General features: G+C 42.4%; 1 protein-coding gene across 1 annotated transcript in view; it reads left to right on the forward strand.

Moving 5' to 3' along the window:
- Positions 1–17,600, forward strand: part of PON3 (paraoxonase 3) — a 28,233-nt gene continuing 10,633 nt past the window's right edge. The window contains exons 1-4 of the mRNA XM_059396820.1: positions 1–147; positions 1,880–1,950; positions 9,717–9,772; positions 14,733–14,898. Of these exons, the coding sequence (XP_059252803.1) occupies positions 74–147; positions 1,880–1,950; positions 9,717–9,772; positions 14,733–14,898 (367 nt within the window). The 5' untranslated portion in view covers positions 1–73. The remainder of the gene's footprint in view (positions 148–1,879; positions 1,951–9,716; positions 9,773–14,732; positions 14,899–17,600) is intronic.

Here is a 17,600-nt window from a genome sequence, read left to right on the forward strand (position 1 = left end):
AGCCTGCCCTCCACGCCCTCGGGAGTGCTCGGCACCCGCACGTCGCCACCGGGCACCCCGGGCACCAGAGACCATGGGGAAGCTGCTGGTGCTGACCTTGCTTGGGGCCGGCCTCGCCCTAATCGGGGAGAGGTTAGTGGCGCTTAGGTGAGTTGGCATCTTGATGGGGGCGTCCTTGGTTCTTTCTCTCCTAAGTTTCAAGGGCTGCCCCGTGCGACCTTCCTAAAGGATAGGAAAGGGCATTTTTTTAGAACCTCACTCCTCAGTTCCACCCAGCAAGCTATCCCTTGAGAAACGCTGATATGGAAAAGGGAGCTGTTTGCCTTTCTTCCGATGGTAGAGCAGAAATGCCCCCATTTATTTTCTGAAAGTCGTGCCTCCCACCCCCACCCCCCCTTTTCCAGGTTGCCCTTGGCATTCTGCTCTTGGGAAAAAAAGAAAGAAAAAGAAAAGAAAAGAAAAGAAAGAACTCCGTTGGAAGCGCTGGACCTGGAGGGGACCAGGCTGCCAGCTGGATGTTTACAGCCCACTAAGACATTGTCCAAGGCCAGTAAAACACTGATGAGTACTGGGAAACAGAGCTCATCCTAGATTAAAAGAGCTAGCCAGACAGCAGGGATAGGAGCTGAAACTTGCAGGTGGTGACCACCAGCGTTATGCAGGTTAAAATTAGGACCTTTTGAAGTGGAAGATCTAGTGGTGATGGGCAGAAGTATCTCAAGAGAAGCCAATACACTGGGCTAGAAAGAAATGCTAGGTATAGTATGCATTTCTGAGTGGATGTAAAGCTTCTGTTTGCCTTCACTTGTCTTTAAGTTGCTTTTATTTATTTCTCCAAGCAAAAGCTGATCTCAGAAGTTCACATTAGAATCTACTGAGAAGTCTGATGGCTTTTGTGAATACTATCTAATTCAACTCGAGAGTGTTTATTGTTACATTTGTTCCCAGTGCACCCAAGTGAGAGAATCATAAAAAATAATAATTACAAGGTAGATCGAAGGTGTATTGTTACAGAAGTGACAGTAAGATAAGTCTAAGTGTAGAATCTTCCCGAATACAGTCTAATAAAAATTTAAAATTATCCCTGGTATTTAGAAGAATGGTTCGCTGTGAAAACAGGAACACTATATTAAAAAAATAATTTGGCCAGTTGTTTACACTGTGGTCAGTCTGATGACTTTTATGCACTTGGAAAATAAGTCAGTATAAAAACTTTTTTAAATAATGAAGTTAAAGCAAAAGCTACAGGGGTTAGCTATTAGGAGACACTTGAATTTGGGGAAAGCATTTCGGTGGGGAGGGGTCAAAAGACAAGGCTATCAGGAGTAAAAGGGAGCCAAAGTGCAGATTTTTAATAGATAATACTTCACAAATTAAATAATACTATTCTGTACATTTAAAGTAATAATACTGTCCAGTTACTTATATTATTCTACAGTATCATTTATCAGGCCAAAAAGTATTGTCCATGTATAATGGCATTTCAGGCTTTCAACTGGGTGAGATCAGCTGCTATAGTCCACATTATGTAAATAAATGTAAATAAAAGGAGGTACCTACTTACATGTTGTAGCATCCATACATGATGAGAAACACAGTTAATGAACACGAAGGTGATTAAAGGGATACCTGGGTGGCTCAGTGGGTTAAGTGTCTGCCTTTGGCTCAGGTCATGGTCTCAGGGTCCTGGGATCGAGCTCCGCATTGGTCTCTCTGCTGAGCGGGGAGCCTGCTTCCTCCTCTCTCTCTCTGCCTGCTTGTGATCTCTGTCAAATAAATAAATAAAATCTTTAAAAAAAAAAAAAGGTGATTAAAGACAATGTTTAGACATCGGTTTTGGATATCATGCACTGACCTCCTGTGTTTTTATCTTCTATAGACAAAGGACTAATGCATCTCGAGAAGTGAGGTCGGTAGAGCCCCGGAGCTGCCACCTTATTGAGGGACTTGGTACGTATGTGACAGTGCCATTTCTTGGTCACTACCCACCCAACTGAGGCTGCCCACTAAATTAATTGCCTGCTACTCCTTAGGGCCTCCTGCCAGGGGCTTCTGCCCCACTTTCTGAAGCTCTCTCATCCCAGAGCTCCAGGGGCCCTCCTGAGTGTCAAAATCTGTGGCTTTCCCCCCAGTCTTTTTTTTTTTTTTCTTACTGATGTCTCTCCATCATTTGAAGAACATCCTATCCCTTACTGGATGCCCCTTCTGTGCTACTTCACTCCCTTCTCTGTCTCCTTCCGGGGCCCACCTTACTTCTTTTCTCTCTTCTTCCTTCTCCTTCATGGTATTCCGGGCTTCAAATATCAGTTTCCTTCTAAATTTATCTGCAAGTACCAAAAGAAATATGACCTAGCCTTTACCCTGAGGAACCTCACAGCCTACTCAGATTTCTTAAAAAAAAAAAAAAAAAAAAAAAATCCAAACTCCACAGGTGCCTCCCTAACCTCTCAAACTGCAGGCCTCCTTTTCCAGTCTAAACCCCTCACCCACAACTGGCTCTTCTAGACTTTCCCTATGTATGGTAAGCCCGTTCTCAAAGGGCCTCCATTCCATATGTAAGAGCCGTATGCCACCCCCCCCCTCATTGTCTCTTGAGACTTGTTGGTGTCAACATCTTCTGTGGCCCCACACAGGGCTGAGCTCACCCCATTCCTGTTACTGCTGCATTTGCTTCTCTGGGTGCCAAGCCCCGTTTCTCCCCCGCATTGCTACCATACAAACAGCTCAAAGTGAATTCTGCTCACTGTCTGGAGAAATGTGCTTTTTCACTTCCTTATGGCTGCTCATGGAATCCCCGGCACTGATTCCTTCCTCTTTGCTTGCTGAGATCAGGCTGCAAAGTTCTCTCCTGCCTCTGAACTCCCCAGTGCTCTAAAACTCTGATTCACTTACAACACCTACCACACACTTTATTTTATGGCTAGCAGTGTTCTCTCTCTCACTACCAGACTGTAAACTCCCTAGGGTCAAGGACTGTAACTTATTTATCATTATGTGACAGGGTGACAGCATGGTTTATTGTGATATGAGTTTGTGTTTTCTTTTTCTTGGTGCATATATTTCTTTATATATGATATATTTTGACTATATATACATATATGTATACATGGAGAGAAAGGGAGAGAGAGACAGGGGTAGAATAAGAGTCTTTTTTATTTTGGTTTTCTATCTTTGTTTTTCTCTCTTGGTTTAAAAAAAGAAGAAGAAGAAGAAGAAAGAAAAAAGAAAAGAAAAATTAGCCGTGACCAATGACTTCCTATCACATGGAGGTTTGTGGGGCTGGCTAGAAACAGAAGGAACTGAGGACAGGCTGCTTCCTAACTTTTGTTCTCAAAAATCTGAACTCTTTCAGAAGGTGCCGATGAATAAAGCATATGAATATATAGCTATTTTGAATAACAGGTATCCTTTCCCCATGCCTGGCAGCATTCTGGGGGTGGAGCAGGACCCCAGAAAGAATGGCTGCAAGGTGTCTTTGAGGATGCTGGATCCTTTGTTATGTGTGTCCCAGCCCCAGCACAGATTGTGTGTCCATCCAGGGCCTGAAAGTGACAGAACTGTGTACGTTAAAGGGAACACACTGGCTTGGCAGTGAGTAATTCGGTGGTGACTAGTATAGAATAAAGGCCAGATGGACTTCCCCAAATATTCTGCTTTTTAAAAAGTTGCCACCTACAATATTTATGCAACCCTGGCAGAAGACCCAGTAGTGACTGAGGTTGAATTTCTCTTCGGTTTAGCGGAATATGGGTACAGGGTGAGATTTCATTTGATTAAAAAAAAAAAATTGTAACATTTGCTCATGTGTTTACTGTTTTGTGGTGTAATATTCTTATTTACTACATATCTCTCTCAAAAGCTAGGAGCTTGCCAAATAATGTAGTAGGGAAATTAGACTAGATTATTGCTAAAGCCTCGTCTGACTCGCAGATCGTAGAATGCCAATAGAGTTGAGAAGCTAAAACTGGAGCTAATGTTGTAAGATAGATCAAAGTTCTGATTATCTAAATATTTTGAAAAGAATGGCTAAAATAGTTGGGAACGAGCTGAGAGCAAAAGAAAACAGCATTACCTCTTGTGTCTATCGGCATATCTCTATCTTATATCTGGAGAACTAAACGTTTGTTAATAGGGAAATATTTTTTTTTAAAGATTTTATTTATTCATCAGATAGAGATCACAAGTAGGCAGAGAGAGAGGGAAGCAGGCTCCCTGCTGAGCAGAGAGCCCGATGTGGGGCTTGATCCCAGGACCCTGGGATCCTTTTATAGGCAAAGGATTACCTTTGCCTATAAACCTTCTGCTGAGTTCTTTACAAACATTGACATCACCCTGACAACCAATCTGTAAGGTGGGTGCTACTTGCTGTCCTTGCTGATTAGGAAACAGAGACACAGCAGAATGAAGTGACTTGCCTAGTGGCACAGAACCAGAGGGTGACAGGCCCAGATTATGAGCCTGGATGGTTCTCTCCTATGCCTTGGACTCTTTGTCATGTGACTTTGCCTCTCTTATCTACTGACAACACATTTTGTTATGGAAGCGTCAGGAAAGTACAACGGCAGCAGAAAACTGAAAGTCTGAGATGCAAAATGGTGAAATATTAAGAAGCAGAGCTGGCCAAAACAAAGCAGGCTGGATATTTAAATAAAAATCACTGCTGAGAACACTTCACGAGACCCAACTATTTGATGAGTGAAAAGCTCTATGAAGCAACCAATAAGGATTTTAGGCAGGCCTTGGTAGGCAGTTAACAGAGCTGAAGAAGAATTCTGATTTGTGTTTTCTTCAGTATCTGGGCTTCTGGGGGCACCTGGGTGGCTCAGTGGGTTAAAGCCTCTGCCTTCAGTTCAGGTCATAATCCCAGGGTCCTGGGATCGAGTCCCACATCGGGTTCTCTGTTCAGCAAGGAGCCTGCTTCCTCCTCTCTCTCTGCCTGCCTCTGCCTACTTGTGATCTTGGTCTGTCAAATAAATAAATAAAATCTTAAAAAAAAAAAAAAGATCTGGGCTTCTGTGGTTAATTTTATTGATGGGAGAAACTTTCCTCTTTTTGTTTTCCTTCCCATTATTCTTTCTGGGAAGAAAATTTGAAAAGCGAAATAATTCTAAGCTCCAGAAATGATATCTCATAGATCTTTTTGTATTGAGTTTCTCCTTTTCCAAGGCTTTGCGGGTCAAGGATTGTTTTAACCAGGCAGTTAGTTGGCTGCCCTTGGCATCTATTCAAAGCTGCACATGAAATTCGAATAGTTTGACTGGGGCTCCATCCACCCTTGGCAGGATTAGGAAGTAAACAGCCATTGTCTTTGGTATCTTCCTATCGTCCCCGCCATCCTTTTTCCTCTCCAGTATCTTCCCCTATCTCCAAGATCTGTTTCTATATTGTAGGTGGCATTTGTTTTCTTAGTTGGCTATCAGGATCTTCTTTCCAAGACGGGAAATCATGATAATATTAATTGATCGTAATGTTTCAGTGTGACATATTCTCAGGGTGCCTGTAGAAAATGATCAATAGTCAAGGAGACAAAATTATGCTGCATAGAGGGTTGACAGTTTAAAAAGTAGTAAACATTTATTCATGACACTGGTTTTAGACTAATGGGCGGGGTTTTTTTAATTATAATTTTTTAATAAACATATAATGTATTATTAGCCCCAGGGGTACAGGTCTGTGAATTGCCAGGTTTACACACTTCACAGCATTCACCATAGCACATACCCTCCCCAATGTCCATAACCCCACCACCCTCTCCCTACCCCCCTCCCCTTGGCCACCCTCAGTTTGTTTTGTGACATTTGTGTCTCCTCCTCCCAATCCCATCTTGTTTCATTTATTCTTTTCCTACCCCCAAATCCACCCATGTTGCATCTCTACTTCCTCATATCAGGGAGATCATATGATAGTTGTCTTTCTCCAATTGACTTATTTCACTAAGCATGATACCCTCTAGTTCCATCCACATTGTTGCAAATGGCAAGATTTCGTTTCTCTTGATGGCTGCATGGTATTCTATTGTATATATATACCACCTCTTCTTTATCCATGCATCTGTTGATGGGCATCTAGGTTCTTTCCATAGTTTGGCTATTGTGGACATTGCTCCTATAAACATTCGGGTTGGGTGGGTTTGGGTTTACTTACTTATTTGACAGGTAGAGATCACAAGTAGGCAGAGAGAGAGAGATAGGGGGAAGCAGGCTCCCTGCTGAGCAGAGAGACTGATGAGGGGGTTCGATCCCAGAACCCTGGAATCAGGACCTGAGCTAAAGACAGAGGCTTTAACCCACTGAGCCACCCAGGCGCCCCTTGGGTGGGGTTTTAATGATAGTTGTGCACAGGCTAGCAAGTATGCGGGGAGCACCCAGGGGAGGGTGTCCTGGGAGCTTTTACTCCCGCAGGTGCCACTGTTGCCAAGATGCACTGTGTTATCATGCCAGGTGCAGCATAGGTGGGGGAGGTGGGGAAAGAGGGGTGGGAATACCGTGCAATCAGCTGGTGACTCTTTTCCACATCTGAACGGAAAGTACTTGCATCCCTGTGCTTTGGATTAAGTCAGGAAATAAAGACAAATCCAACACCCCAAGAACACACCCACTCCTGTTGTAGCTGAATTACTGAGGTGGTTTAATGCTGTCAGAGCATGTGTTAAACGGTGTTTAGAAGATAAAAGGACCAGACTAAAGAGCACCCAACTCAAGACACCTTATGCTCAGAAATTAACACCCACTTGTTTAACTCAAAGATAAGATAGAGATCAAGAAACTAACATGGTTTATCTTATTTAGTCAGTCGACCAGCTTTTACTGAGAGTTTTTGTAGTGAAAAGGCAGTAATGACGTTGGGTGCAAAACTGGAGTGCTGAATGAAAACTGGTCCTTGTTCCCAGGAGGCTGACTGTTTGGTAGGAAATCAACATGTCAGCAGAAGGGTGCCGCCCAGGTGTAAATGAACTATCTTGGCAGAGGTGGTCTCAAGTGATCCTATATGTATGTAACATGGCTGTGAGAACTAACGGGAACTGGGAGAGGCTGCAAAGGCTGAGGAGGTGGCCCGCAAGCTCTTCTCTAGAGCCTGTGATACTCAGGCAAGGGGAGGCGAAAGTGGCGTGGGAAAGGCGTGGGTTGTGAAGAAGAGGGAGCAGCACATGCTCAGGCAGGTGAGCGAGGCTGACACATTTCAGCAGCTAGCAAGGCCAGAACTGCAGCACAGGTGTCAGAGAGTGGAGGGTGGGGGCCAACAGACCAAGACGGGAGCCGGCATGTGGAGAACCGGGAATCCAGACCAAGCAGCTTCAGATTTCTATGGCTAACTCTGGGACACCTCTGCAGGGTTTTAAGCAGGAGAATGACGAGACCAACTGAGAGTTGCAGAGTTGCAGATCAACTCTGCAATTTAAAATGCTGACTCTCAGCAGGTGCAGAGAGTGGTAGAAGGGCAACAGAACTGACCTGTTAGGAAGCTACTGTGCAAATCCAAGGGGCAGTGCTAGAGCGCGAATGACAGTGATCCTTTGGATTCAGGGAGTAAAGAAAAAGAAAGCATCGAAGATCACTTCAGGTACTTCAGGGGATGGGTACTTGGGGGATGGAAGTGCCATCCACTGAAATAAAAATATAAGAAATGGAGCAGATTCAAGGGGGAGACATCCAGATCAGTTCAGGACATGTTAAATATGAGAAATGAAACAGCTAGGTAGGAATGCCCACTGTACAGGTGAATACAAAGGTCTAGAAATTGGCAGAACGATTTGGGCTTGATTTGGAGATTAGAGAGTCAACAGCTTATGGGTAGAAGTGAAGCCAAGGGACTGGAGTAGATTGTAGAGGTAAAGGGATGCTGTGGTATAAGAAACAGCCAAAGACAGGGCCTCGAGAATAACCGTGTCCAGAACAAAATTGGGCAGGAAAATAGGACAAAAAGCAACCGAAAAACAGTGTTCAAGAGAAAAAAAGGTAAGAAGAAAAAAAAGTTGGCTCAAAAATTAACCAACCCATATTCAATGTGATTTTTTAAATTGCTTTATTCAATTTGCTGGGTTCTCCCCATGTCTGTTTTACCTCACATGGAAAGAGCACTAAGTCTTTCAAGTCCTTCAGATACCATAGATAGATAAGTCCTGATTACCTGGAATGTTTAGAAAAGGGAACACTCTGATTAATTTTCAAGTTACTAGTTGGGGATTAGTTTCAGTAAGTGAATATATAATTAAATCTCCCTCTGTTCTCTAACTTTCAGTGCCCATTGTTCATTACTCTGTTGATTCAAATTTGCATTTTATTTGGCTTTGTCCCACTTTTCTTTTCCTCCCTCCCTCTCTTTGCTCAACTGCCTTTTGACACACTAGTCACGCATTACCCTAAGCAACCTTTTCCCCACATGTACCAGTCACCATAGCTGTGTAACAAACCACCTTAAATCTGAGTGAGTACTTAAATGATGTTTATTTTGCTCATGAATTTGCCATTTTAACACAGCTCAGTGGACACAGCTCATTGCTGTTCCTATTTGCATCAGCTAGGATGACTCAATGGTTGAGAAATGAAGTGACCTGTGACATTTCCAGTGTCTTCTCTACCTTCTGTAGTCCCTGTAGAGTCGTTCCTCTATAGCTTCAAAGTACCCAGGCTTTCTACATTTAAGTTTAGGGTTCCCAAGGCCCAAGCTGACAGAGACAGAGACAGAGACAGAGAGAATAAGGGAAGAGAAGGGAAAGGGAGAAGGGAAGGGAGAAGAGAGAGAGAAAGAGATAGAAAGAGATTGAGAGTGAGCCAGCAGCAACTGTGGTTGTGGCTTTACCTTGTATGCCATATGGTATCACTTGTACCTCATTTAGTTTGTCAAAGCAGTTTCCATTAATCCATCCAGACTCAAGTGGAGAGACCTTGCCTCCTGATGGAAGAACATGACCATCACATTTTAAGAAGGGCATGTGGCTATGATCCATGTTGGTTCTCCCATATTTGTTAAATACAGTTTGCCACACTAGATAACCACTACTTTTACCCTCAGTCCGGCCTATTTGGGACCCCCACCCTCTGTGGGTCTGTCTCTCTATTAGGAGACTTGTGAGCCCCCTTTTCATCCTGTTCATGGTCATAACTTACTTCTTATCCATCTCTTTCCAGAGAAAAATGATTAGGACCATCTCTTAGTGAGAAAGAGAGCTAACTAAATTGTTCAAATTTACCTATATTTGGTAGTCTTTCCTAAGACCTATTGCTTTTATAATGGATAACAATTACCAGAATTTCCAATATGGTCGGATAATGGTATATTTTTAGACCTCAACAAATTGGAAGAGAGAGATGTTTGGCTGAGAGGACTTTAAGACACCCTCACAAAGATGACTTTCCAAATGTTATAAATCCATCTGCACGTCAGTCTTCTAGGGGGAATAAAATTGAATCTCTCAGGGCATACCCCAGAAGTTGTTATTTAAAGAATAAATCTAGGCTGTGACTTTGTTTTATCATTATTTGCTTTTTTCTCCTGAAAATTGAATTCTGAAGAAAGAATTTAATATTTAGGGAATCTGACCCAGGTTTTACAGTAGAGTAGCATGCCTATGGGATTCCTGGAAGTTAATGTAGTTTCCCAAGTAAATAGTTGAAAAAGTTAATGTATTTTCCAAAAGAAGTCTAAAGTTTCACCTGGGAGGTTTACTTTTTAAGCCTTCGTTCATGCATCTTCCTGATCCTCCACTTCTTTTGCAGAAAATGGCTCTGAAGACATTGATATACTTCCTAGTGGGCTGGCTTTTATCTCCAGTGTGAGTATTTTCCATGCTCCTCAGACACTCAGCTCAATAGCCAAATAGATACATTAACGTTGCAGACTAGGGCTGCCTGATGGACCCCTCCATGCTCATCCCAACTGTGGTTAAAACAGTCAACCAAAAAAGCCAAAACAGTATACCAGAGGGCTAATGGGATTACCACAGGAATGCCCAGGTTTGCTTGCCCCCCATGTGGGTAGCTCCCTATGGGGTTACAAATTCAGTAGGGTCTCAGTAAATGTCAATTCATTTCCATTTGATTCCTAGACGAGTCTTCAGGTTTGTCCTGTTGGTGTCCATCCCCATCATTGCCCTATTTTGCTGGACCTGGGTTTCCGGTTGTCATGTCCTCACTAACTGGTATTATCTCAATGCCTGCCCGTGTTTGGGATTCGGGCAATATTTGAATCATATGTCAACCATGTTACTCAGTTTGAAAGCCTGCCCATTTTCCATCTTGGGTTCCCTGCTATTCCTTCCAACTTTCAAAGACTAGTAGAGAAGGGCCTGCATTTTATTTCCAATACCACCTTCATGGGTTTGGGATGGTCAGGAAGCCATGTGAAGGACTGACAAATAAATATAAATAAATTAAATACAATAAGTTGAAACATATATGGTGTGAAGATAATGAAAATTGCTGTGTATTTATTGAACAGTTGAATGTTGGAATGTGGCCAAAATTCTGAACAAGCAAAATGACTCCATTTTCGTTGTGAACTCAGATTCTTGGGATTGCGTGTCTTAAATATTCCATTTTAACCAATAGAATACTACCAAATAACATGAATTTGAAAATCTATATCTTTTTGGCTAAAAGGGGATGCATATAATAACACTTAAAGGCCTGAATGTCTATAAATTCTCAAGTACGCACAGTATAGTAAGGTTTCTTTTGGATTTTAAATTGCTGTTGGTGGTGAGATGTGTCAGGGTCGGGGGGAGGTGGGAGGGATTTTATTTCCTTAGTTTTCCTGCAAAACCAAAACTAAAGCAAAAGCTGTCTAGAAAAGCTTGTCCTTTGTTGTCTTAAATTTTCTATTATCAATTTAGATGTTCAGCGTTATGCCACATACATAGACTTTTAAAAATGACTGATCTGCTTTTAGGAGGAAATATCTGTAGGTTCAGCTGTATGCTTCTTTTCTATTTTTGCCGGATCTAAAAGTACTGAACGGTCGCCGTACAGAAACTAGAGATTTTAACGGAGAAACATTAAACAGCGGGCTTTCAATCATAGAGCCCCTCTTTGCAAACTAACAAATGACTCCTAGGCTAAGGAAGAAGTTTTTCGCTTATTTTCAATCTCTTTGCACTGCAGTGAATTCAAGTCCTGGTTCTTGGTTTTTCCTCTCTCCCTTCCTTGCCTCACAGAACACGTTTGCAAGCTGCTGCTTTCATGAGAAGTTCTGCGCGACATTGGTAGTCAGTCTATAGAGAGGTGCCTAACAGGCTATTTGCTTCCTCACTGTGGGACTTGGCACGCTTCTCTTTGCCTGCCCTCTTCACACATGACAGAGCCAGCCCCTCACTCTCTGTCAGGCTTCCTGTGGCCACACTTGAGTTCCACAGGCAAGTCTTACCCCAACGCTCCTTCTGGGCGATGTACCTCTGCTGTGGTCCCTCATGTTCTCTGTGCCTAGGCTCGTCCCTACCACATCATATCAGACGTGCTCGCTTAGCGCTGCCTCCCCAGGTTTCAAGATCCTTGTGGCCAGAACTTTGTGGAGCATCTATGGCCATGCTCAGCACCGGACTTGCTCCCTGACAGGCGCAGGGTGCTTGACTGTTTACTGAATGTTTGTGCTGGTGAATGAGGGCAGTAGAGAAGTTCAGCACTGACTCACCCACACAGGTCACCACCTATGGGGGAAAATGAGATGCTGCCCCTCTAGGGGATTTTCACCATTTTCAGTGGCAAATGATATCCAAAGAATTGCTTGCACTCACTTGCTACAAATTCCTACCCAACTGCCTTACACAGAAAACCGGGTGCCTATGAAGCCATTACTTGGAAGTGTTTCATTCATTGTGAGACTTAAAGTAGGTCAAGTTTGTTTGCAACGTCTTACCCTTACTTACCTAATAAATCATTTCTGTTTTGAGAACACGCAGCCTTTGAACTAGCTGGCTGTGCCTTTGTTTGCACCAAGACTACGAAGATACTTGCTAAGGTAGTCTTCCTTGAGCTGTCTTCCCGAGTAGCGTTCTCCACTGTCAAACCTTTCTTTATGGTGTGGCAGAAAGAGTGTACAATTAACAATGTGAGTGACTTAGGCAATTCACTTCTCTGGGCTTATTTTCCTTGGTTGAAAGGGAAGAGTTGATGTCTCTGATATTTTTTGTCCATTATCACCGTGACCTAAGTTGCTGGGCTTGGTGACAGCCTGACTCTGAGGAAAGGGTAGACTCGAAGCCTGAATTTCTTGGCCGAGAGCACTGGGGAGAACAGTGATGCCCTTAACTGAGAATAATAGACACGAATGAGGCAGGATTCAGGAAGAGAATGCTGACTTCGGTTCTGTCAATTTGATTTGGAACTGCTGTCAGGAGGAAGTTGGAAATGCAGGCTAGAGCTCCAGAGATAGGTTCCAGGTAAATGGGCAGACCTGAAGATAATTGGTATAGAAGAAATATCTGAAGCCTTATGAATAAGATCTGCAAGGGAAGAGTAGAGAGCAAGAAGAAAAGAGGGTTGGATGAGGATAGAAGGAGGAAGGGGCAGAAAGAAAAGCAGGACTTCTATCTGGAAAGTCTGCTTTTGACTTCTTGACAAGGCATAAAGGGGTACATCAGATGCCATGGAGACACAATAAGGAAAGGGGGAGGAGTTATCAAATGAGGTATTCTGGAGAGCACTGATAGGACCTCGATAGAGGTGCTTCTACAAATTGGTGAGAGTTGGAGCCGTTCAAGGCAGGCGACAAGACCAGGTGATGTTTCTAAGAAAGCAGACAGTGAGAGCTGAAGGCAAGTAAATGTGCATTTGAAGGAGAAGTAAAATTAGAAGATTTGTCTCAAGGAAGGGGAAATGAGCAATTCTTCAGGCAAACGAAGGGGGCACTGGTGAGAAATGGGGGATAAAGCAGGAGAGAGACTTGAAGTTCTAAAGACAGGTCCCCGAGAACAGGCAACCACGTAAGCAGGTGGGGGGAGTCATTAACTTAAGAACAGTAGAGGGAAACTCTATCCTTAAGAGAAGAGGAAGAAAGGAAGAAAATTGATGAAATTGAAGAATTACCAAGATAGAAAGGAGGGAATCAGAGGAAATTCATGTTGCGTGGCATGGTTTTATCTTTGGAGAAATAGGAGATAAGGTCATCCATTAAAGAGGAAGAAGGTGGGTGCTCTGGAAGATAATAAAATAAATCGAGGTGGATACCTGGGGAAGTGCAATAGATTACTATTGGAATGAACAAAAAGATTGACAAACGGTATTGAAGGTCTGATTGAAGTTGGGATGATAACTTTACAGAGGAAGTTTTCTACGTGATTTCAGACTGGCCCTATCTACGAGCGAGACCAGGGAAAGGGGAGTTGGTAGGAATCTCTCCTCCAGGTGAGGCTGACCTAAGAAAAAAATGAAGCCAAAATAGTGTGTCCTTGGATGGGCTTCTGCAATGTCATTGTTGTCTGGGGGAAAGCCAGGTTTCTGGTAATATTTAGGGATAGAAGAACTATTCTTTAAAAAAAAACAAAACCCTCAAAGTTGTGTGTGAGGTCGTTTGCAACTGAAGGTTGACTCCCCCAGGGGTGGGGTGAAGGGCAATGGGAGGGCTATTGTTGTAAGTAAGTGTGTGGAGAAGTGTGTGAGTGTTTATTAAAAAGGGACGGGAAGGGAAGACAGAAGATAGAGTAAGAAGGACATCATTTAAACTGACTATAAATGGGAATGAGGGTACAAGAAAAGATATAACATTGTTGATGTGAATATATATCAGAGTGATGGGGGAGGGTGTCAGGGAGGAAGAGGTTTTGTCATTGGTGTACCATCAACCAACCCCTAACTTCCACACAATGACCTGGGATGCAGCAAAGGCCCACTGCCTGTTATTGGCTAAAAGACCACATAATTGGTCCTTCCAGGAGAAAGAGCCACTATCCAAGTTACTGACATAACCTTTTTGCAATATTTGAAGAAAAGGATTCATGTCCAAATTTTCAGACATAACTATAGGGACAACATAGGTCAGAAATAGTCAACTTTAGGGGCACCTAGGTGGCTCAGTGGCTGCCTTCGGCTCAGGTCTTGATCCCAGGGTCCTGAGATTGAGCCCCACAATGGGCTCTCTGCTCGGCAGGGAGCCTGCTTTCCCCCACCCACACTGCCCGCCTCTCTGCCTACTTGTGATCTCTCTCTCTCTCCATCAAATAAATAAATAAGATCTTAAAAAATAAAAGGAAAAAGAAACAGTCAGCTTTATGTTACTCGTTTCCCTATGTGAATTCTTGGCTGCTCCCACTCTTTGTGACTGTCTAATACAACGGATATAGGGGTGGGAGCAATACAATGAAAGCATGTACCCCTTCTCTCTGCTTTAAGGAGGGTTAGTTGCTGACTATCAGGACTATAAAGGACAGACTCTCGGGGCTTAGCAATCCTACACTTCTTCCCATTTTATAAATGAGGAACCAGAGGCATAGGCAGGCCGAGGGACTCACACAAAGTAGCCCAGTCTAGTGTCTTGCATTACACTTTTTGGCTTCATCCCTTCTCTCTATATGAGTAATTGAATCTGGGTTCTTCCCACATTCCCATTTCCATTCCCAATGGCCCAAGTGTCATTGGTAATCCCTCAGATCAGATAATGGCATCAGCTGACAGCGTGAAAAATCCCAGAAATCTAAAAGGAATGCAGAGTTTTGAATATTGTTGTTAGGCTTTGAGATTTGAGCTCCCATATGAAATATTGTGAAGCAGATATATGCGCTACTTATTTTATATTTTTTACAGGGATTAAAATATCCAGGCATGCCAAGCTTTGCACCCGATGAGCCAGGACAAATTTTCTTGATGGATCTGAATGAGCAAAACCCAAGAGTCCAGGCACTAAACATCAGTGGTGATTTTGACAAAGCATCATTTAACCCACATGGAATCAGTACTTTCATCGACGAAGGTAAAGCCTGAATGTTTTTAAAATAAGGGGTAAATGAGGGAAATAAAAGACACTCAAAACCTCCGTGACTCAATGTGTATGTGAAAGGAAGGAAAATTCTACTTTACCAGAAAAAGGTATATTTGTAAAATAATAAAATGTGTACCAAACATTTGTAAACCCCACATTAAAGAAGGGAAACCAGAAGGTAGTCATTCCTTCTTCTTCTTATCTCCTCCTCTTTCCTTTTGGCCTTCAAAACCAGTTTGGAGATGGTTCTCAGAAATCTAACATAGAAACTCAAAGTCCTTTGAAAATAATTGTGTGTGACATTAGAAAACATTTCATGAAAGAAAACAAGATGAACTAGACTTCATCAAAATTAAAAACTTTCTGCTTCAAAAGACGCCATGAAGAAAGTGAAGAAATAGCCGAAAGAATGGAAGAAAATATTTGCAAATCATATATCTGATAAGAGGCTTGTATCCAGAATATATAAATCATTCTTACAACTCAACAACAAAAAGACAGCCCAATTAAAAAACGGACAAAGGATCTTAGTAGACATCTCCAAACAGATATGCAAACGGCCAATAAACACATGAAAAGATATTTAATATCCTTGGTCATTAGGGAAATGCAAATCAAAACCATAATGAGATGGCACTCCCTTCCCACTAGGATGGTTATAATAATAATAATAATAATAAAAGCAGACAATGACAAATGTTGGCAAGGATATGGGGAAATTGGAACGCTCACACTTTGTTGGCCAATTTTGAAAGCATTTTGGCCATTCTTCAAAATGAACACAGAGTTACCATACGATCCCCGAACTCCACCCCTTGGTATGTCCCCAAGAGAACTGAAAACATAGGTCTACACAAAAACTTATACACAAACGTTCTTGGCAGCATTATTCCTAATACCCCAAAGGCGAAAATAACCCAAATTCTCACCAAGTGATGAATGTATATACAATAGGATATTATTTGGCAATAAAAAGTAATAATGTTCTGACATATACCACAACATGGATTAACTCTGAAAACATTATCTTAAGTGAAAGAATTCAATCACTGAAGGCCACATAGTGTATGATTACATTTATATCAAGTGTGTAGAATTGGCAAATTCATAGAAACAGGAAGTAGCTTAGCTGTTTGCAGGGGCTGGGGGAAATGTGGAATGATATCTAATGGGTTTGGGCTTTCTTTTTTGGGTAATAAAAATGGTCTGGAGCTAGAGAGTGGCTATGGTTGTATAACTCTGTGAATATACCAAAAGCCACTAAATTGTACATTTTAAAAGTTTGAGCTTAACAACAATAAATTATATCACACAAAAACTGTTGCAAAAAATCTAGGTTATTAATACATTGTACTTACTTTAACACAACAGTTTCTGGTGTGATTTGCTACTTGTTAACAGTTCATCATTACTGACTAATTTAATTTTTAGATATATGTGAATCTATAGGACACATGGAAAATAAAAACAGTGAGACCTTACTTATAGTAGCTATGTGAAGGGAAGGCCAAATGGAAGAATTTTTTTTTTTAAGATTTTATCTATTTATTTGACAGACAGAGATCACAAGCAGGTAGAGAGGCAGGCAGAGAAAGAGAGGAGGAAGCAGGCTCTCTGCTGAGCAAGAGCCTGACGTGGGACTCGATCCCAGGACCCTGAGATCATGACCTGAGCCGAAGGCAGAGGCTTAACCCTCTGAGCCACCCAGCAGTTGCCCCAGCAGTTCAGAATTTTTAAAGAAATTGTGTGTTAATTCTTTCAAATACGTACAAGAGCTACAATGTATTGTTAAGAATACATTTGTTTGAGTGATTTTATTGAATAAAAAATGAATGATTAATAATTATTAATCTACTCATCCAACAGATCTTTGTTTAATTCCTTTGGTCTGCACCAATAGACTTGTTTTTTGTTCTTTGTTTTTAGATTTTATTTATTTATTTGACAGACAGAGAGCACAAGTAGGCAGAGAGACAGGAAGAGAGAGAGAGAGGGAAGCAGGCTCCCTGCCGAGCAGAGAGCCCAATACGGGGCTCGATCCCAGGATCCTGGGATCATGACCTGAGCCAAAGGCAGAGGCTTAACCCACTGAGCCACCCAGGTGCCCTGGCTTACTGATTTTTAATAAGTGGGTTCCTTTTAAAATTTTCACATATAATTTACTTATTCCTCAAAATAAAACACTGGGCCCAACCTTGATACTTCTCCTCTTCCTGCCCCATTCAGTCACCTAGTTCCAAAATTCTGTCCAATTTACCCTTCAAGTATGTCTCCAAGCTGTCCACCTCTCTCTGTCCTTGATGCCTCCATCCCCTCCCAAGCCCCCAGCCTGTCTTCCCTGGATTCTATAATGGCCCCCTGACTAGACCTTCCCTCTTATACCACCTCCATCCATTTTCATAAGCAAGAGTTATTTTTCATGCAAATCGCATCATGTCCCTCCCTTCTTAAAATTCGCCAGATTGTTTCCATTACTCCAGAGAACAATACCTGTGTGTATTCTGGCATGTGGGTGTTTTCTCCAACCTCACTGGATACCACCTTCCCCTTGACTCGCTGGGCCAGCCACACTAGATTTCCTTTAGACCTATAAAATGCTCCATGCCTCAGGCCCTTTGCATTTGCAGTTCCTGCTGAATGGAATGTCTTTCCACCACTTCTGACTTATTCTTCCTCATCATTCAGGCTTCAGC

Source organism: Mustela nigripes, chromosome 4 (genome assembly GCF_022355385.1).
Source record: "Mustela nigripes isolate SB6536 chromosome 4, MUSNIG.SB6536, whole genome shotgun sequence".
NCBI lineage: Eukaryota > Metazoa > Chordata > Mammalia > Carnivora > Mustelidae > Mustela > Mustela nigripes.